The 22,930-nt window shown below is 45.8% G+C and overlaps 1 protein-coding gene across 1 annotated transcript; it reads left to right on the forward strand.

The window, feature by feature from the left end:
• The first annotated feature begins 427 nt into the window (after window positions 1-427).
• LOC142583503 (DC-STAMP domain-containing protein 2) lies at window positions 428-22,671 on the forward strand. The gene is made up of 8 exons (XM_075693990.1): window positions 428-576; window positions 2,972-3,071; window positions 3,746-3,968; window positions 6,023-6,199; window positions 7,149-7,386; window positions 10,577-10,704; window positions 17,503-17,602; window positions 22,373-22,671. The coding sequence occupies exons 1-8, from the start codon at window positions 428-430 to the stop codon at window positions 22,533-22,535; spliced, it is 1,278 nt and encodes a 425-aa protein (XP_075550105.1). The 3' UTR covers window positions 22,536-22,671.
• Window positions 22,672-22,930: the final 259 nt, after the last annotated feature.

Below are 22,930 nucleotides of genomic sequence, written 5' to 3' on the forward strand. Positions count from 1 at the left end.
AGCCCGAGGCACTCTGCGTGCATTTGCGGGCTTCTTTCACGCTCGGCAAAACACTTTATGTAGCACGCATTGAGCAAGAGAAAGCTGTATCGAGAATTTTTCATGTTGCTCTACTATTTTGTCATAGACACCTATAATCTAATTATAATATTTGAAATGCTGAATAATTAATTAAGACAAATTATCTAATTAGATGCAATGCAAGAAATAATCTGAGTTTCTTCAAGGAACATCATCCCTTATTTCTATGATTCCGAAGCGAAGCAAACCTCTCTCCCTTTCTAACCTTCGCCCTATCTCCTTGACGTCGTGTGTTGGCAAAACCCTTGAGCGAATGGCTTTGACTCGCCTCTCTGATTTTCTTGAGGGGAGGTAGTTCTTACCTCATTCTCTTATCGGCTTTCGACGGCGCGTCTGTGCACAGGACATGTTCCTGATCCTCCAGCACCCTTTTCTCTCGCCCAACCCCAGCCAGATCCACGCTCTTGCGACTGTTGATGTCCGCAAGCCCTTTGACGGTGTCTGCCACGACCACATCTTGTCTCAACTCTCCTCTCTGGACTGCGGCAACCGCATGTACTCTTATCTCCGCTCCTTCCTCTCTAACCGAATGGCTCGCTTTCGAGTGGACACACACACATCTGTCCGACCCCCACCCGCTCACTCGTGGCATTCCTCAAGGTGCTGTTCTCTCTCCTACCCTTTTTAATCTTGCTATGACCCCTCTCGCCTCCCAACTAGCCCAAATTCCTGACCTCCACCACATCTTTTATGCCGATGACATCACCCTCTGGTGTTTGTCTGGTTCTCCCGGTCACGTACAGGACACCCTGCAACGTGGCCTCGATCTCATCAACTCCTTTCTCTGCACTGCTGGCTTGTCTACTGCTCCTGAGAAATCCGAGCTTCTTCTTCTTAACTACTCCTCATACCAGCGCTCCCACAACGCCCTAATCTCCCTCCATCTTCCCGGCTCTCCCATTCCTGTTGTCCCCCAATGCAAAGTTCTTGGCTTGCCGTTGCATGCAGCCAAGAATGTGTAAGCCTTCCACCACGCTGTCAGGACGTGTAACTCTGTAACTCATCTCCTGCGGCGCGTGGTCACTCGGCGCTCGGGCCTCCACGAGGCTCATGCATGCCGAGTTGCCCATGCGCTCGCCCTCAGCAAGTTCCTGTACTTTGTACCTTACGTTTCCTTCACCCACACTCAGCTTAACACCCTCGAGACCGCGCTTCTTGGCGTCTACAAGGCAGTTCTCAACCGCCCTATCACCACCTCTACTACTAAGCTCTTTGCGACAGGCCTCTTCCATCCTCTTCGTTCTCTTCTCTCTCTCCACCGTGACTCCCAGCTTGACCGGCTTTCTCTTAGCCGTCAGGGTCAGTGGTTACTGGCCCAGGCAGGTATCTCTCCCATTCCCGTTTCCACCTTTACCTCTCCAAAATCCACCCCAGCTCCCAATCTTCGCATCCTCCCCATCCCGTCAAAATGTCCCCTGTACTGAATGCCGGCCGTCGTCACGCGGCCGCGCAGCATCATCCCCCCCCCCCCCCCTTCTTTACTACCCCGGGAGTAGCCTACGCGGATGCCTCTTTCATAGCTCCTCGAGGTTCCTGCGGCTACGTTATCTACCATCTCCACCTCCCGGCACCTGAAACTCACGTGAGTGGGCCGTACCTACACACTCCGGATGCACTCTCTCTCGAGGTCTTGCCATTGTACATGCCCTACAATCATTTGCCTCCCTTCGCTCGCTCACAGAGTACACGATATACACCAAGTCCCAAGCCGCCATTCACCACATACAGAACCGCACCCTACCCCATTCACTCCAACAGGAGGTTGAACGAGCGGCCTCAGCACCGCAACCTTCCATCGTTTTCCACCGCTGGGTCCCTGGGCATTCGGGGATTGACGGCAATGAGCTGGCCCATCAGCTCGCCCGTGACGCTTTTAACCGGGCACCGTTAATCCCCTGGTCCAGGCCCTCGGTGGGTTCTGGGGGACTCTCCCTGCGCCGCACTATCAAGGAAGTTTACCTCCAGCTCCGTCTCAACAAACGCCTCACTCGCCTTCTGCGACACATCCAAATGAATGCACTGGTTACCCCTTCCCGCCTCTTTCTCTATCGCTATCACTCCGACCCCTCCTGTCCCTACTGCCCCTCTACTTATGCAGACCTATCCCATTGCCTATTCTATTGTCCGGCTGCTCAGCAATCAAGTTCCTATCCTCCCCCTTCGCTTTTCATCGCCACCTGGCTCGACTGGCTTGGCGCTGAAGGTGAAGAAGAACAGCGTCGACTGGCTACCCAGGCAGTCGATATGCTCGGCCTGTAATTTTCGGCTGAATAAAAGTCTTATACTACTTCAAGGGACGGCAAATAACGTTACCTTGTTTCGGTCCAGCTACGTCGCATTCGCATACTTCTAAAGCTTGGCTCAAGTTACGTGCGACACCTTGTATATGGCTCACCGGCGTCTTGAGGACCAGTATTTGTGCAATGTACAGACGGATGTTTAACTTGCTTTTGTCTCTGAATTGCGACTTCCTCGTTATTTTGGTAAGGGCAAAGTCAATTTTGTCTGGTGCAGTAATTATCCAAGATCACCGCTGAGCGAACTTATCGAATGTACCTGAGGCTATATATATATGCCTTAATCCTGCACCACTAGCAAATGTAACTTGCTCTAGAAGGTCGTGACTTCCCCGTAATTTGAATGGTGAACATTGATTGCTGTTTTTGTGGGATATTGATTTACAAAGGGGTGACATTTAAACGAGTTCGACGTTGGTTCAATTGGCAAGAAGATCCGAAACCAAATCCGACCAAACGCATATCTTACGCTTGATCAGCGTTTATTGCCTGCTTCGTATCGCTCATAGTGGCGTTGACGAGATAACCTTGCTGTCAGTGCTATTCTGAAGTTACAAAATTGGTGTCAGCATTTTGCTTTTCAATACTTTCAGGGCGACACAGTACCGTTACCGGTACCTGCATGAGGACGACTTCGACAATTACTACATCACCTGGTTGGTAGAAGCCATCGACAAGCGTCGGGCGCTTAAGGTGGGTCTTGCGTGCTGCAAGTTTATGTAGTTTAATTATCACAATACGATCGTGGTCGCGGTTATAAACCTAGTGAAAATTTGGCTGAAGGAAACAGAGCTGGCGCTTCAGTAGTTATGGTGAAGTCCGTTGAAGTTACCACTACCGAGAGGGCGGGGAGGGGGGTGCACATGTATGGAGCAAACCGCTCAAACACTTCTTGCCGCTATTCTTATTTTCCGACCGGGGATCCACGAAATAGCGAAACCTTACCGCCGCCTGACACCAAGTGCAGTAATATTCCACTAGGCTTAGACGTAGCTTCATGGGAAATTAAGCGCAATAAATGTGCTCCAGCTTTTAGCGGGGCAATAATGCTCTTTTGTTGCTTTTTTATTAAGCAAGTTAGGTTCGTGAAGCCATAGCGAAACAGTTACATCTGACTTGAACATTTGGGCTCCGTGTTTAGTGGCAGGGTAGAAGTGTGTTTATTACAGCGTGGTTTTTATAATCGGAATGTAATGAAAGGGACTTTGTTACTGCCTGCTGAATATCTCGATTTAAACTGCTTCAGCACAGCCGTAAAACGTATATGCGATCGTAGTAGGAAAGCGTATACGGTGTCGGCGGCTTCCTTGCGTCTGGGCGCCACGAGTGTCCGCCGCAACGCCTCTGCATGGTGCCACTCGCCGCAGGGTCTGGAGGCACTGCTGCCGCTGAAGACGTACGAGAGGCGCCGCTTTGTGGCGCCTTTCTCGGCGCGCATGACTCGCCACGAGCTGCAGGGTCTCTGGGAGCACCTCTGGACGCTCGCCATCAGTGCCGCGCACACGGCAGTCGCCCTGCTGCTGGACTACACACTCTTTCGGCTCGTCGCGTTCGTCAGAGCGCTCGGCAAGATCAACGTCGGCGCCGGACGTAGGCATACGCTTCGCGAGCTCTTAATTCTAATTACGTAATTCGTTACCTATTTCATCCATTTATTTATTTATTTATTTATTTTTTATTTATTTATGTGTTTATTTGCTTACTCAATACTATTTGCAGCCTTTTGGAAACCAAGGCAGTAGTAGTACAGTTACGTGAACAAGCACGAAAATAACACAATTCGTCAATTCAATGCAAAGAGTACACCAAGGAGTACAATAATAAATTAACAAGCAAACTTGGCAACGAGTATGCAGAAAGATCGCAGGCGCATACGGCAGTTCTTAACTAGCAAAAAAAAAAAATTGGAAATCAGGAAGTTGGTATTAAGACCCTTACAAAAGACGAAAGTGTATACAAATTGCTACAGAAAACGAGACACGGCCGATGAAAACGATTCGCGCGACGTCATCTGCATCACACCACGTTAATCTGTACAGTGACGTCACCGCGCACAAATAAAATAGAAACAAGGAAAGCAGAGCAAGGAAATTTGCTTTGCGTGTTCTGGCTTGTGGATATGCAATAAAAGACTTTATAACTTTCTTTTTTCAATGTCCACAGCAGTCGTCACTTGGTGCTGTTGAACAAGTCACGGCAGCTTGGTCGTACAGGAACTTCGCTCACTGACTAATAATAATAATAATAATAATAATAATAATAATAATAATAATAATAATAATAATAATAATAATAATAATAATAATAATAATAATAATAATAATGTCTATTTTTCTCACATGAGGGGTACACGACACTGCAGGCCAGCAGTAAAGGCTGTCATAAATGACAGCTTGACAATGCCGCAGGCCCCCATGCGCTTGACAGCAGTATAGCGGCATTGCTTACATCAGAAAAAAGAAACAAACACAATACACAGTACAGTAGACAATGCACCCGGATAAGTGAATTCCATTTTCCGGAAATGCATAGAAACAAACTTATTGTGATCTAAGGCAGAAAGCAATGACAGATCAAATACCTTGAACCAATTAGAACAAAAATTCATACGAAGTTATAGCCTACTAAGGTAAGAAAAAAGTGAATTCACTACAATTTATATTACAATTCAAGATACAAGTCACAAATACAATTCACTCATCAGGTGGAAATAACGTCCATACGTATACATGCTGTCCAAACATTCTCAACTACGGTGAAACAAATTCTTTTCGCACGTACGTGTTCCCCGTTTTCTGCGCATGCCGCGACGCGTGGTCGCATCCGCCAGGGCCTTCTTGAATGCACCCCGCCAGTTGTATACAGTCGAGAGGTGCCGCGTTAGAGCGCGACAGATCGTGCCTTTCGGCGGCTTTGGGATGGGTGCCTCCGTGTACCGAGTGGCCACCTCCACAGAATTTGTAATTACTACAGTTACGATGGCGCCCACCTTAAGTGGCGAGTTCGCAAAGGTAGCATTGCGTTGAAGCGCGCTTTGCACGCGCGCCCTCGAGCGCACTAGGATGGGTGCGCACTCTTTTTGTTACATAAACCGTGGTCAAGTATCCGGAGCACGAGGTCGAGGGCTGGACTTCCAGCCGCGGCTATCGCATTCCGATGAGGCTGGAAGAAACAACGCTCGCGCGCTTAAATTTATGTGCATAAAAACACGCATATACACAACCAGGTAGGTGGTCAAAGTTAATTTTCAGACATCAAATACGCCTTTCTGACATGCCCCAACCGCTGGCTTGGGTCACTAAATTACATTAAACAACGTCACACACACTCGTCTTGCGATATGAACTGGCGCCTAGGTCCTTCGTTTGAATCCGTGTGAACGGCGTTGTTTAAAGTGAATCCACGCAACGAATCACATCGCCAGATCGGAAGACCGAGTGCGACATAACTGAGGCTTAAGGAAGTTGCACACTGTGCATAAAGAATTTGCACGCGAGCTGCCATTGGCGGGGTTCGCGCCACTAAGCCGTGACATGTTTCAGTTCGCGAAATGGATATGTGATTTGGTTCATCGTGAGTGGATGTGACTTTAATTGATAGTTTCTCATTGTAGTTCTCTGTGATAAAGTCGCATTGGGTTGCAGTGCCCACACAAATGAAGCTGCACGTTCAAGGCCGGGGCCCGTTGGCTGACATGTACCGACAAGTTGCGGACTCCCTCAGCCCGTCGAGCCTCCTCGAGTCCACATTGCCAGCCACCAACGTACAGAACTGTCTGCTGAGGCCATACCCGCCGGACGTCGATATGTATCAGTGGATAGGTTTGGCACCGACTTTCGTTTCCTTGCTTCTTTTTTAGCAATTTGCTCTTTCTAGGATATCATAGAAGTGAGAGGCTTGGGAGCTTTGCGAAGTAAACAAGTACCCACGACGTATGCACACTTGCTGTCGTGTACCATACGAATAGTTTATAATTTATTTGTGCTCATAATTTGAAGCATCACAGCTTATACCGAACTATTATATACTCACGAAAAGCAACCAACACGTAACCATTATTTGCGTTACAACTTCTAATTTTTTTACTAAGAAGCTTAAATAGAACATATCCTAAGAAGTTAGAGGGCCTCAGTCAGATTATTTGAGGGGCACGGATTATCAGCTCTCTAGAATAAACAAGAAATGCGTAAACGCAAAAAGAAAAGAAAACAACAACAACGACAACAACTGGTCTTGAAGTCTGAATAAGAACAGACGTGAAATGCAGTCGTGGCAGTTGGAAATTGCACATGCGGGACACAACAGCGACATTTTCTAGCTCTTGGTGTTGGAAAACGTTTAAAAATCTTACAGAGCACTTAGCGGTATCGTTCGCTTGTCCGCAACTTTAGCTGAGCAGCTAGGATTTATCAGCTATTCAGTTGTTGAGCCAACACTTGTTCCTTGCTATAGTATAGACAGATGTCGACATGCTATCTCCCAATAACGCGAAGCCAGCGCACCTTGTCTTTGACTCGTTATGCTTTTATATTTTCTACGTCTAACTGATGTGCTTTGTCTTCAGCGGTCTAATCGGCATACTTAGTGACGATGGCTCTTGTCTGCGTTTTTTACATGCACGCGTTGAAGGTCTGAAGTCACTCGCAAGCTCAAAACATACGACGGGCATTAAATGTTTGAGTGAGCGTATGGAGTCTACTGTGATCGCGACTCTAGGCCTACCTGTACTGTGATGGCTCAAACATAAAAGAAAGCGCGCACGTGATGCAGGCGTGGTGTACCTCCTGGGGGTCGCCCTGATCGTGGGCCAGACGTACGGGCTGCGGCTGCGTCACGTGGTGGCGTCCGCCTTCCACCCGGACCGGGAGCGCGCGCGGGCCGCCTGGCTGCACGCGCACGTGCTCTCGCTGCGCACCGGTTGGCTGACGGGGGCTCGCAGGGCGCTGCGGCTGCGCTGGGACGCCAGCGATGGCAGGGCGCCCGGCCTGGTGGACATGCTGCTCGCGCGGTGCGTTATCGCGGGCTGCGCTTGGGCTTCGGATGGAAGGTTTCTTTTTTTGCGCGCGGATTTCTCTATCGCCAATCCGTAACCGACGGAAAACCTAAATTAACCGGTTGTGTTGAATTCGGTTTCAGTTTTGAGTTTCATCATTAGCGGTACGTACATGTTTGGATATTACACAGAAAGAAGTCCCAGGGTTTGAAACTTCAGCGCGACCTCCTGTCATCAGCTGCGTAAGAATGCGATCAAGCGGCATCGATTCGACTAGAAGCCCCCTCCTCTTCTAAAGAGACAGAGACAGAGGCAGACGTAGAGCTGGGAGAAATAAGTTAATCCTTACCGTAACAGCCTAACAGAGAAAGCGACATAGTAACCTATTAATTAACCTATTCATTTTCCATGTTACCATTACCATTACCTGAAGGCGCTAAAGGTGGTTACAGGTTACAAGTATAGAGGTGTTGGGTAACAGCTCATTTGACTGTTATCAGCTAAATATGCAAAAAAGAAGAACGAAATGATGATATCACGGCAACTGCAAACGAAAAAAAAAACCACGTCTCTGCTTTAGACGCTTTAATAGATGCAGTTTGAGGAATTGTGATATATCTTTACGTTGCACAGTTGCGAAGTTGAAGAATTGTGTTTTTCAGTAATACAGCTAATTTTCAACCAATTTCTGAAACAACAACAACAACAACAACAACAACAACAACAACAACAACAACAACAACAACAACAACAACAACAACAACAACAACAACAACAACAACAACAACAACAACAACAACAACAACAACAACAACAACAACAACAACAACAACAACAACAACAACAACAACAACAACAACAACAACAACGAACTTGCATTCTAAATGGGCACTCTGGTTGCCCTATAAAAGTCCTTACGCGCTTCACATGCCTTTAAACGCTGGATATAAGAATCGCAGTTGGGTCCCTGTATATGGCTGTCCCTTTTGAACGACCCTGGAAAGTGTCTCTCGTCGTAGCTGCTGTTTCTTGCAATGTATATTGCGTGAACTTACGTTCTGCCGGCCGTGTGCATTCGCGCTTAGTTCTCTCATTGCTCTGTCTGTATGAGAAACACTTAGCGGGTTTTAAGGTGAGTTCTTCAGGGGACCGTGACGTACATCGTCACGTGGCCTACTTGAACAAAAAAAAAAGTGCACAGCAGCAAGTCCATCCAGACCAGGAAAGCCCAACGTCCGAATCAACGAATCATAAGACCGCTGAAACGAAGCAATTACAGCGCAATACCGGGTCTTTGTATATCGTATAACGATGATGGCCCTGGGCCTAAGTAATTTTGACGCTACGGCGATGTGCGGAAACGTAAGCGATCTCTAATTTTGTGAGCTCAGGGGAACACGATGACGACGAAGGAAAGCACGAAGACGACCTGGTTGGTTGAAAAACTTAATAGACGAACGGAATCACTAGCAATGCGGCAGGAATGTGCCTCTCGAATGCCTTTCCAAATAAGCAGAGCTGGGCACCCCAGCGGTGAAAGATCTGAAGAGGAATTTCTGAGGCCAAAACAGGGAGCATGAGCGGGGCTCTACCAGCAGCTGACTTTCTACAGGAAACTATACCGTCGGTGTTCTCCACGGGAGCTTCTGCGAGAGTCCTTGGACCTTTCAAAACTTACTTTCTTGCGCGTCTGCAATCGAGCTTTGTTCGTTGTGTTGAAGAGAACCGCCAAAATAGGTGGTTTTCGCATTCGTTGACGCTACAAAAGTAGTCGCGACTAAATAAAGTTAGGGAAAGGTGCAGGATTGAAGTACAGAAAATAAGGATTCAATAATGCGTCAGGACATCCAAATACGACGGCAGTTGTTTCGGGCTAAAGTTATGCGAGAGGCTGAAGAGACTCCGCAAAGGTGATGCAGGCTTGAACTTCGAGCTCCGGGAGTAGGGATCCTGTTCGGCAAGCAGTTCGCGCAATTGGAGCCAAGGAGCCCCATAACTCTGGCACCTCCGCACAGCTCCAACTACATAACATAGTACATCTTCAACGAGCCCAAAGAGGAGTAGTCATGCAACGATGAACTTGTGCAAAGTTAAAATGCGTGGTGAGTGATATGGCTGTGCAGTGTTCAATCGCTGGCTTACGGCTCAAAATAGGAAATTTGTCAAAATTTGGTGACTATAAAGAAAATGGAAAAGAAAGATAGGCTTCTAGGCACTTTGATATTCCACTCGTGGCTCCGTCGTAGCCTTGTTAAGTCCTGGTGTTGATCATTGTCATGTCGTCATAAATAAAATTTAAATCAAAATTTAACGTAAGCGAGTCACCTCGCCCGGTTTTGAGGCTTATTAGTTATTTCAAGTGTAAAAAAAAAGAAGGTATGCCTCTTTAACGCCGGATGTCCCGAAATCTCAAGTACTCTACATAGGCAAAAATACGGAAGGAAAAGAAAGCAGGAAGTAAATGCCAACAGGCACCACACACGCGAACTCAGGTCATAAGCAAAGAAAAAGTGCCGCCATCAGAGCCGGCACCGGAAGTACGGTTCAATTCCCTCCCCCCCACCCTCAATACAGCCATGACTTGAAAAAACGAAAAAACAACGGAAAGCGAGAGCAGGAAGAAGTCATGGCAACCCGGCCTTGAAAAAAAAAAGAAAAGAGAGAGATATAGAGAAGGAGTACGAGAAGAAACGATATAGAAGGAGAAAGAAGTAGTAGAAGAAAAGATACAGAGAGAGTGAAAGAGAGAGAAAGAGTGAAAGCACTACTGAGCAAACAAATCGGGTGACATTACTCATGCGAAATCCGCGAGGTTAGTATCCCCTAAGAATAGCGAAGGGCACTGACTGAACCCCTCTGCTTATCAGGGGATGGCCATGGTCCAGGCACTTTGTTCACTGTGAAAGAACGTTGGCCAAGGATGTGCGAACGGTCACGTAGGTAAACCAGCTGATGGGTATATTGAGAGAATTATGTAACAATATGCTCCACTGAAGCGTCGCGGTTTCCGCAGAAACTACCTTCTCGGGACGTTATTTTGATGCGTTCTTGTTTTGCGACGTTTATTTCTGTTATCCTTCTTGTGCTCCTTTGTTTGTCTTGGAGCGTAGTGTACTCTGATTCACACAGTGGTGACGCATGTTCATTAAGTTTTTGTTGCGCTCTGTAGGTAAATATTTAGGTGCTTCCTGACTTTCCCGCGCAGACTCCCTGTGGTCCGGAAAGCGTTAAATCTCGTCGGCATACGTCGAAAGCACTGTCTCTCTTGCGGAACTTCCGGCGCAATGGACGATGAGGAAGCTTTCCGCCAATGTTCGACACCGACATGTAGGGGTAAGTACTTTGCCGGCCTCTTAATTCGCGGACATCATTATTTTAGCACAGTCTGTGCTCTAGCTTTTTTTGTTCGACGGAATCACGCATGAAGACATGGTTATTGCCATTAAATTCATAAACATTGACATTGCAAAAGGAAATTTTTCAAAAATTGGAACAATAAATGGGCTCCAAAAGCCTCGGTCGGGCTGTATGCACAAAGCTTTTCTTTCGTATGACGGCTGTTTGCTAATGACCAGTCGCTTTCGCTAATAAGAGGTCCAACGTCAATATTAGTTGGCACTAGCTCTTTTAAACACTTATAGTGGAAGAAGTTTTGTTGTGTGGCCCATATTCACAAAAAGGCTCTTACCCTAGAATTGTTCGTAAGGGAAAATTCCAGCCAATCGTGATGCTGGACATATCATTAGCGAAGAAAATAGCAAAGAACACGAAAGAAAAGGTCGATGATGTTATGCACGGTTCTCCCTGGAGCGCAAAATAATTGTTTTCTGTAGCAGTCCCGTTCCACTAAATCGTCCCATCTATAGTTTGGACTCCTTGTAATGCGTGGCAGTTCACACGACAGCAAAAATAATTGCCGCGCATCCTATAAGCACTGCGCGACGAGCTCAAGGTTTGAGAAAGCAATTCGAAGGCGTGTTTGACGACGTAATTGTAGGTCGGCACACTTGTGCGCTCATCAGTGCGCCGCCTCGCTTTCCCTCATTCACTCAGTCACTCACTGCCGTGAGTGTGAGTGAGTGGTGAAGGGCATGAGGGGGGCGGATGTGACTGCGAACGAAAGTGAGCGCCAGCGAGTGTGAGTGCACGTGAGCACTAACGGCAGTGAGCACATGGAAGGTGGAGTAGACGTGAACGTGAATGAGTACACGAGTTAGTGGAAGTGGATTTTAATACGAACGCGAGCCTGCAGAAGCGTATCGTGGTTGGGCGTCAGTACGCGCATAAACGCTATCGAGTGCGAGCGAGTGTAAGCGCGCGCAAGTAGGAACGTGAGTGAGCCCCTGTGAGTGTCACGTCACGTGAGTATGAACGTGAGTAGGAATCAAGTACGGACGCGAGAGCCGATGAGCGTTAAGTCGACATGCGTGTATGTGCGACTAAGTGCATATCCTAAAATTATTCGCGAGTGAGTATCAACGAGCACCATTCTGCCGACTTACGGAGACGTTTTTCGATTCTCGGAACGCGGAATCCCTTGACGGTTCGAGCATGGTGCGCTAGAATAAGGCGTCGTCCGGCGGTGAAGAGGTGTCTCTTTTTGCGACGACGGTTTGGGATGATGGATGCTTGCTTCAGCCTAGAGTCATTGATGGCAAGAGGAACTATGCAAGTGAAAACAGAGGGTCTCCGGGGTCAAGTTCTTGTTGTCGCGGAGACAATATTTATCGTGCTTGTTCACGTGCGGAGCTCGTAGATTCCTTGCTTCTGTTTTCCCTGCCGCGCTCGCGCACTTTTGGGTGTGCATGCTACTTCTTAAGGTATTTAGGTATCATGTTTCCTCCAGAACCATTAGGGATATTGGACACTTTCGGTTGTGTTCCTGCTCTTTAGTCCGCCTTTGCGGAACGAAAGGTCTACACGATGGTGATAGCATTCATCATACCTGAGCTTCATTTTTATTTTTTTTTGAGCGAAACCCGGTGATTAATTTTCTGGTTGATGTAGGTGAAAGTATGCTCGCGCAGTTCACATGGCGCATTGCAGGTCTTCCTCTCTTCCTCGCGTATTTCTGTGTAGTATAACTTTGAAATATTTTGATAACAAAAGCACGTATACATACGAAAGAAACGAGCGACGAGTGCTTGCTTGCCCTCCGGCTGTAAGAAGAAAGAAAGGAGAAAAAAAACGAGAAAAAGAAAAACAAGATAAGAAAGAAAACACGTACGCAGACGGTGATCTGTGAATGGAAGCGCTCAAGCAAAGATGCATCTCGATTTATGTCACTTTTTTAGTGCTTTAATGTATCCTAAGATGCCATTTTATTTTACGAGAATTATATTATTCCAGTTGTGCTTTGCACTACATATTTAACTTATGCGTGCTGAACGCGCCAGTTACTCGCAACCTCCTTGTGGTGGCGTTATTGCCGAAGTGACTAGAGTTCTCCCATTCTTTTTCCGCATTGACGACACACTGCCTCATTTCAGTGCGTCATTGTAGGATAAAATGGTTAGGTCGGGAGCATGTCGGCCAGCGGACAAACGCGTATGGGAAAGTCTGTTCTGCCATACTGTGAGAGTTGTTGCGCAAGCGCTAAAAGCTCCTCGTGGCAACGGCGTGAAGACTAATAAAATGAAGAAGAAAGTGAGTACATCGCCGTGCTGGTATTAAACTCAAAAGTGATCTCGTTCGCACGAGAACAAGATGCCGCTACCGCATCATGCTTGTTACAATATGCGTCATATGAGGCCGTATTAGGTTCGATACAGAACACGATGTTATCGGACAACACTATACAAACAGAGCATACTAGGCAGTACAAGAAGTGCTCCGCAGAACGGTTCGAATGCCGGATCTGTAGGCACTTATATACCTGGGCCCATATCCACAAAAAGCTCTTGCGATAGACTTTTTCACGAGAGAAAATTTCAGCTAATCTTGATGTTAGACATATGATCAGTCAAGGGAGCCGTTCAATGGCAGAGAACACTTACGAACGAAAAGCTTTGTGAATTCAGCCGCCGAATACAAGGGTAGCGACTTGACCGGTGTGCAGGCTTTCGTTTCGTCTGTGCACGTGGGGTTGTCGTTGTATCAGACGGTGGGTTTGGTCTGTATACAGTTGTCGTACTCGTTTTATGCACATACTGCCGTGCAGAATTAATGTACATCTGGTAATATTGCAGAACGAATACGAGTTGTGCAATTCGGATCGGATTCATTATAAACGATGGGCAAAAGGAAATAGGGAGGGAAGCGAGAATGACTTTGTCGTTCTTTGCCTGCGTCGTAGTTCCTTTTGCGCATCGTTTATTATGGTAATGTTACATTGAGCGGCAGGCAACACTACGATAAAGTAATTCGCAAGAAGGTGGTACTCCGCCACCCACGTAGGTGGTTTTTGGTAATAAGCACACTGTTAATACGAATAATAGGGGACGGAGACAGTTTGTGAATAAATTCTAGTTAGATTCTTACCAAGTTTCTCCCTATGGACACCTGTAATATGTTATGAATATGCACAAGAGAGTCGTTGATGTCACCACCGTTAAAGCCGGTAAAATAATCTCGGCACACTGCGTCACGAAACCAAACGCGTACTGCCAAAAACTGACGCAGTTTCGCACATTTTGCTGTTACCCTATAGAAGGAAACTAGTGCATAACTTCCTAACAATCTTATTCGGTTGTCATTGTCATTAGGTCAAAATATTTCATCGGTAGCATAATGGGTACGTAATTTTCACAAACTTGTGCTTAGCACTACGTCATATGTAGTCGCGTTGAATAGTGCAGTTAGCGGTCAACGTTACCTCTCTCTTACCGCAGCCACATCCGCGTCCTGCACATGAATGCGCTGAATGTAGTACGTTTTTAGTAATGGCTGATTCGGATGAAAAAAAAAAAACCGAATGAAGGGCGAACCTCTCCCTAGAGAGAAATGTTTTTCTGCCCTTTATGAAACCTGTTGTTTCCAACCTAATGGCCTGTTTGTCAATTTGGTTCCGTGTCTATTTCGTGTTTCCGTGTGTCGCTTCACTATGCCGCCATGTCGCCTGTGATGTATTCGTTTCTTCCTCTGTATTTTGTTCTTTACAAATTGAGAGTAGTTCAGCCTGTCTTTCTTTATTTTCATTTGACGACCACGTTATTAGTTTTCCTCATTCAACTCCGGATTTTAAGCAGGAAAACGCGTCACATCAGGCAAGTGGCTTCTATGCGACTTCTCTTCGATTGGTGCGGACCATATTCAGCCGTTCCGATTGTCAGGTGCATTCATGTTGTATTCCTCTTTCCCTCTATAGTTTTTCTTTTTTCTGCCATACATCGTCGTACGCCACATGCTTTTTCTTATGTGCTAAATGACTGACCGCGGACATACATACATACATACATACATACATACATACATACATACATACATACATACATACATACATACATACATACATACATACATACATACATGCATACATACATACATGCATGCATGCATGCATGCATGCATGCATACATACATACATACATACATACATACATACATACATACAACATACATACATACATACATACATACATACATAGATAGATAGATAGATAGATAGATAGATAGATAGATAGATAGATACATAGATAGATACATACATACATACATACATATATACATACATACATACATACATACATACATACATACATACATACATACATACAAACCGAGGCGAGGAGAGAGAGAGGATGTATTTGAATGAAGGCAGAGAGATCGGCGAGAGCTAGCGTGCTCTAACCAGCTGCTCTGCACATGGGCAGAAAGAAGGGGTGGAGGTGCAGGGACATAAAGGCTGGATGATGCATGATGATGGCATTGAAGAGGGATGCACAACGATGAAGGCAAGTTCAGCATTCTCAAGGTTATCAACGACGTCCGAAACAGTAATTCAGAAGTATCATCCGCCTTCCTGAGCTTGGCTGGAGTCACGAATCCCATTGAAACTTCACCAAAAAGCGCAACGAAGAAGCTTGTGCGTGGGCTTCTCCTCTGCGAGCAGCACAGGTGCTGTCAAGAAAGGTATTTAAAATATGTAACGAGCAGCGATAAGCGGCTCCAGCAGGCGATAAACAAGCAAGCAAGCAATGAAACAAACAATGAAAGAAGGAAAAAAATATACATATTTATACAACGTTCGCGCGAAGCCTTTAGAGCCAGTTGCCGAAGCATACATCTAGCAATGGGTTTGCACATCTCTTATCCTGCTTTTATTTTGCCGTCCAATCTTACCCTCACCGTTGCTGTAGCTTGTCACTGTCGTGTGAAGTGATCAGTAATTGCCGTCCCAGAGGTGAAATCATGGTGTGTTCTTGTGGGAACAAGCCGGGAAGGAGCAGCTGTTTTCATTCGTGCCCTCTTCACAGAATGGATATTGCTCGCGTCCTGTGGTTGAGGTCGCTTTCGTGCTGCAGGTGAAACGTGAACGCGGAAAGTGGACGGCGGCCAACATGAGGCAGATAAGAGAAAGAGTGCTTGCAGCTCTTTGGCATAACGATTTTTATACTACGGAGAAAATTTTGGATGAATTCCGCTAGCCCACTTAGAAAAGTATCTTTTTTCCTCACTCTGACGCTGACATATGGGCTCGTTCGGCCGAATAGAAGTGAGCCTATATTTTACATTGGGGGGGGGGGGAGGGGGTACATACATATTATACTTCTTCTCATGTAACAAATAAACTTGCGACCTTGCAACCAATTAAACCTCGTGAATTTTGCATTCACATCGTCTGAGCATTAAAATGTTTCTTCAGATTAGGATTGGTGGTTTGACATTTTTAGTTTCTTTAAAACTCTCTAAATCGCTGTGTCTTCAGCTATTGATGTTATCTCGTGGGAAGAGTGGCATAATGTAGCATGATGCATCAGAGAGGCCTCTCTCACTTCGTTAAATAAATTATTTCTCTCTAGCTCTTTTTCTTTTTTCATGCGTGTATGACTTTCCGCCTATTTAGTGCAGCTACAGGAGAGCCAAATCGATGCACGCAAGCCTTCTGCCCTGGACACTTAAGCCCTACATGCCGGTCGTTAGATAGCACCGCAACGCTTAGTTTATTTTTGTGTCGATTGTAATAACTGTCCAATTACATATATAGAAACACCAGATTCCTTTTTTTACAAAGTAGGTAGATCTGTCAAACTGTGCTTCGGCAGTGCAGAGCTAGTTTCTGAGTGGTAGACTGTTTTCTGACACCTACCGCCATAGAGATGCTTTTCTTTTCCATTGGCTGCGTAAGTGCCCTGCATTTAATAGTAGCACGCGGAGACAATACAAACGCTGGATGTATGGATGACTCCGCAGCCCCGAGACACCGACGTGCCGGCGTGCGCAAATGGCGGACGCCGCGGCCGGTCTGTGAATTGTAGAGACGCCAGGAAAGGGGTTTCTTTGAGTTTTCGCCTAACAGAATTATGTTTTCTCGTACAGTGAAATTACAACCCGAGAGCTATCATGTCCGTAGGTTGTGAGTATGTCGTAGTTCACGATTTTCCCACGTATTTTAGCTTTAGAAATTCAATTAGTTCAGTAAATTGCTTGCGTCACGTGGATGGCCCGTGAATCTCTCTGCCGAAACAACGTCCGACGCCGGCCGCTGGACGTCCACTTGGGACGCCAGACGTCGACGCCGGATTTTTCGCGATACGGGCTCCTTAACGCTGTCGCGTCAAAATTGGCTTACAGTTACTTACCGACCTCTGAAACATAGAAGGAGCATGTAAACCTCGAAAGTTCCTTGAAACAAACAACCTAAGTAGATGAAGTCGACGGGATGCCAAGTTCTACTAACATGTGCGCGTCCTTTACAGGGAAGGCGCCCTTCCCCGTTCGGCCTCCCATCTTATTGGTGATTTCCACCTTTTTATTTATTTATTTATTTTTATACATCCGCCATCTCATTCCCCGCTAGGCTAATGAGCCATTCCATCAAATAAACGGTTAATTAATTAATTAACCTATTTATTTATTACACCCAACCGGAAGCAGTTTATGTCATTCACTTTGCAGCCGTATTACGCCCCTTACTTTACAGCCTCTTAGTGCACCAAATAGGCTCGCTGTCATGAAACCGCCCTCACGCAGCCGTCTACTGCGCGGAGTGCTTCGAGGAGCTCGAGAACGTGTGCACAGTCTGCTTAAACCCGGCTGACTACGGAGACCTGTCCGACGTCAGCGAAGAGAAGTGAGCGCCAACACCCGCCACATCACATTGTATTGACTCGGCTATACGGTTCTTCTATTTGATACCAGTATTTCGATCTAGAGTGAGGTACTGGGTGACACGTGCCAAGATGTATCGCGTATAGTGCGCTTCGTCACAATTTTTATTATGTGCATAATATCGGCTAGGGCGGAGAAAATAGTGCGGGGACTTGTGGAAGTTGAGGGACGTGGGACATTTCTGAAGCTTAAGAGGAAGCGTTAGCTCGGGGCCGACTTCGATTTCCCTATTCAAATACAGGCACAACGCAGAAATGCCTTTGTGAGACAACCGTTTGACTAAGTTGAATGAAATTTGTTGCACTTGAGAGAAGAAGTTAAGGTCTCGTGACTGTAAGAAGCAGAGTTTTTATTTAGCGTCTGGCACGTTTTACAGAAATTGCCGAAAAATTGTAAGTTATAGAGAAGTAGAAGCGCGAATTTTATAAATCTGCACCAAAAGCAGATATTGCAGTTCCGTAAACTGCATTCGTTAGAGCATTTAAAGCGGACAAATTTGACGCATAAGTAAACAGCTTACATGAATGCGCTCAATGTTTCTGAGGGTTTTGAAAGCGTACTGCTCACAAAGTAGTACTATATTTTAAAGCGGCGTATGTTCAATCAAGTTTGTTCGTTTTTATGTGTATTATTAAGCACATATTACAGAAGTGTGATTTTATTGCTTAGTTACAGAATTCAAAACTACATAGTTTCGTTTTCTGATATATTGCCAATATCGATATTTAAAAAAAATACACGATATAAATAAAAAATCTGCTTGCTACAGCCACTAGATTTTAACCCTTTCTTCTAAATGTAACAAACATAATCAAATTTAGTGAAGTGGTTGCCGAGATAAACGATTTCTCCTTTCGCATATATTTAGCTAGGAGCCCTTGAGCTAAGCTAAGGGCTATATTTTAGGGCCGTTCTAAAGGGGCCTTGCAACTCACCAGAGAAAGCTTGTTCAGCGGCGCCGGTGGAATCGTCCCGATGCGGCGATATTGTGCTCTTCGTAGACAGGGAGCGATGAGAGTGCAGCTATGATGATTGGTTAAATACGTAATGGGCGGCTTACGTTCGCATGATATTGTGAGTACTGCGGAAAAAAAAGCTATGTCATTGCATTTTGCAACCACTTTAAGTATCGCAGAGCCACGGGCGATATGTTGCAACCACGCGAACGACCCATCAGATACCTAAAACTTTGGCATGCAAACGGCCATCTCGCGGAAGCTGTGGTAAACATAAAATTGACGCCTTGGCCTCCGAGATCAGCCCACGCGCCGCCCTATCACAGAGGTCATGGGAACGCCATCAACAGGTTGACCAGGCTTGGAAACCACGGCGCGCCCACTTCTGCTAATTTCCTGCTGCTATTGGCTGGCGCCATATGATGTCATGGGAGAGCAAATTGTGCACCTTGTAGCCGCAAAAATCTAATGGAGGGCAACTCTCACTTGGCTCATTCTGCCGGCATTTTTAATTTTCTCTGACCTTTAACGTGGGCTTGTGTGGGTCAAATTCATTAATTCATATTTCTCTGTGTTCTACGACATGACGAAAATAGATATAGAGCAAATATAGTGACCCGAAAACGCCGTTGCCAGGGCCTCAATCACTATGCTTTTTCAAACATTCCTCCACTCGAGCGCTACCTGAGCTTCAGAAATAGGTGGCGTCCGAATCCAAGCCCCTGTGACGGCTCCCACAGGGTCATAGAAAAAGATCTCTAAAGAAACGTTTTCGCTGGCTTTATGTGCCGGAAGAGATTTGGGAGCCGTAAAAACACGACATAGATGCCATATTTGGGACACCATCTATATGAGTACGCGCTGCTCCTCGACTAAAATAGTAGATGCGCTTCAGTAACTTTCCTCGGTGGTGGTTCTTTATGTCAAAATTCAAAGCCTGGCACTTTCAGCGCCTTCGAAAGCACTATAGAGTGTAGGTACGCTTTCCAAGCACTTCGTCATCCCGCGAGTCTCCCAGAAGCGTTAGAGCGCAGTGTCTACATTTCGACCTTGTGGTACGTGGTGGTATCTTACACCTGGTAAAAGTAAAAGCGTGTTTGTAAGTATAGGATATAGTCTAGGACATTATTTTGAAGTAAGTTGTTATACGTCTCAACAAAGCGAAGTACAGGGTTCCTTCAGTGATACGATCTTTACAATTTCCGTTGGAGAACGTTCGCTTAGTTTTCGAATCTTATGAGTGCCAGTATACAAAGCCGGCAGAAGGGCTTTTACTACGAAGTCAAATCTATACGCAGCGTCGTTAAATGTGCCTCTAGTCTTAAAGTGTAGTTAACCTTGAGAAAGCTGTAATTCCCGTCTTCTTCTTGCACGCTTCGCATGACAACTCATCTACCGTCGTGAAATAAATTAGTCTTCTCACCACTAACGCAATAGCTTCGGTTCGAAGACTGAGGCGCGTTCACTTCTTGCAAAGAATGTCGTTTCACTCGACTATGAAAAACGCATTCGCGGAGAGGACATTAGCTTCAAAAGCGCTCCTGGGCAGCGGTCGAATATCGATGTTGCGCCTTACAATACACGAGTCGTAAGCGTATAGTAAGTCGCGCCCTCTGTTATCATTGAGACTGCTCTTAATCGAAGATTTTATCTTCCGAACGCCCTTTGCACTACTGTAGGGACTTAGCGTTAGTTTTTGGAGCTACCAAAGCAGCTTTAGTGGCAGCACGCGCGCAGGCGATATGGATACCCGAGGCAATGATTCAAGAATAAAGCGTGTGAAACTTTAGCTCCTTCTTACGAAGGGCCTTATTTTCTTTTTTTTCCTGTGGACGGTATCACAATTAGTAGAACAGGAACGAAGCAGAATGTCTGAATACCTCATTATGATGTGGAGTGCATGACATACCTTTTACGAAAAAAGAGAAGGAATCGAAAGAGAGAGAGAGAGAGAACTTGTGGCCAGAAATCTTCAAGACGGCGTTGTTTTAGAGCCCAAAACAAGGCATGTAAGCTAATATGCACTTATTTGTGCTGTTATTATGCGTACCTTTGCTGGAATAGGGAATGTCTGATTATGTACTACGGTTACTCGAAAATAGAAAAAAAAGTAATGAAAGAAAACAGACGGCGATCTTCGGTAAGAGAAAGGTCACCGTCGCGACAGAGCGCGCAGAAAGGGTGTGCACACCGACGGGAAAGAAATACCGTATTTGTCGGCGCGTACCGCCTGTTCCGAACAAAAGAAGAAAGAAGCGTAGCTCAACGCTATTATTACGGCTCTCGTACTCTCATTCTCATTCTCTCCTTCTGCTTATACCAGTGTGATTGCATTGCATTTCATTTCGCTTTCATTATTTCAAGGTTATCACATTCAATGAATTTAAAGATTCTTTAATTAAGCCATCCAGTTCTCGGCTGATTCCCCCTCCCTCCTTGAGCCATTGTCCTCGCGCCATCCTTCATAGCATTCAGGTTGGTAAGTTCTTCACATCCGTGAGTGCGTTGTCTCGGGATGTATTTGTCCCTGCAGGGCATGCCCGGTGTAGATGACGGCCACCCTCTGCAGATTCATGGCTGAATCACTTCGTTTTTTTGAAATTTGCTTCATAATGTAGATCTCAGTGGGAATGTGCTACAGGTTCTGACGCCATTGTCATTGACTTCATATGAGAGGCCGTCGTCATCTTCTCGACATCATCATCATGGTGGCTGTAAATAAGGTTTCATAGCAGAACTTCAGTAGCCTGCCATCATGACAGGCTACTATTCCTAGAGCTTGCCCAGGGTTAGAGCACTTTCTGCTATTTCAGCACGGAGAGATGGAACCGCGCTCATTCTCGATATGGTCACAGTGGGCTGCACATTTTCGGAGAAGGCGGTACTGTAGATAATGATGTGCGTTTTTCGACACTCTCCTCCATCAACTATGGCCTTTATGGCAAGAGAGAGAGAGAGAGAGATAGAGAGAACAGAAATACTAAGGGATAATATACAATCATTATAAATCTAGTAGCCAAGCAAAGACAGGGGTAGGGAAGTGAAATGACTTTAATGTAATGCGTTTTATTCATGGTTTTCGCATATGTCTACTACGTTATCAATGGCTGTTCAATTGTAACCTACCTGACCGTTGAAAGGAAGATGCGTATAAGGAAGAACTGTCCCCTCAAGGATACGTTGAACTGCAACGCAAAAATGCCGAGTTAACGGCTAGCGTTTTTGGCTCGTCACAACCAAAGAAATACAGCAGGATGGAGTTCCTCGTAGAATGTGATGATATTTAGGTATTACCCAGTGCTGTACTAGTTACTGACACTTGGACGTCTTCTTTCGATTCTATCACGCTGCAAAATCAAAGCCACCTTACACGCGAGAAAGTACGGCATCGGAAGCGCCATTACGCCGACGCCCTGCTCTGGAAAGTTGAGAGAGTGGTAGTGATGAACTGGACCCCATTTTAGACCGTGATTATGCTAATGTGACGAGCGAATTATTAAGCCGCCACTATAGAAGAGGGGACGCGCTCGCTCGCGGCCACTTAACGGCGTCCCTATTTTACTTCACTATCTTCGAGTTTAACGAACTTCAGCTTGAGAGTTTTCGTGGCACATAGCACGCGGTAGCATGTGCTCGGAAAAAAAAAATGTTCTGAAACTGTTTGTTTGGGATTTTGTCTCCTCTCCCAGAAAGTCCTTTTTTAAAAATTTCTTGTTCTGTCTGACGTAACGAGCGACTTCGTGACGCGTCACATTTTAGCGCTCTCGACTTTTCAGGGACTCGAGCGAAGTCGAGTGCGATGAAGGAGACTCGAGCGAATCCGACGAGTTCGAGACGATTCGTGACTTTCTTCGACGGAGGTCTTCCGCTACTGCTCGCATGGCCGAGGGCGCTTGGGGCGCGGAAACACCGAGACCGTTGCAATTCTTGGACGTCTGAGCAGTTGTTGTAGCTTGTATATAGGTGCAAAAGAACAAGAACTGTTTCCATTTGTTTTCCTCTAAGATACAGACCTGGTTCGTCTGTACTTTCAAACGTTGATCAACTCAAGGCTAGTACTCAGTCATATGCAGCATGCGAAATGGGTCTGATTCTCGTTAATGCTATAGTTTACTGTAAATGTACCAGTGAAACATTCAGCTCAGATATTTTTATCCGGTAGTTATGTCAATTCTGCAGCTGTAATTGTTCTTTTCGTTTTTATGGATGCGTCGCAGGAACCTCGATGCAGTTAGTAGCTGTGTTTGTCTGCTAAATTATCTTATGCATAACCTACCATTATCTTTTCTTTTTGCGATTCCTTGCAAGGACGATGTCAGTGCGGTAAAGCGATG

This window comes from Dermacentor variabilis, chromosome 5 (assembly GCF_050947875.1).
Source record: "Dermacentor variabilis isolate Ectoservices chromosome 5, ASM5094787v1, whole genome shotgun sequence".
In the NCBI taxonomy this organism is placed as follows: domain Eukaryota; kingdom Metazoa; phylum Arthropoda; class Arachnida; order Ixodida; family Ixodidae; genus Dermacentor; species Dermacentor variabilis.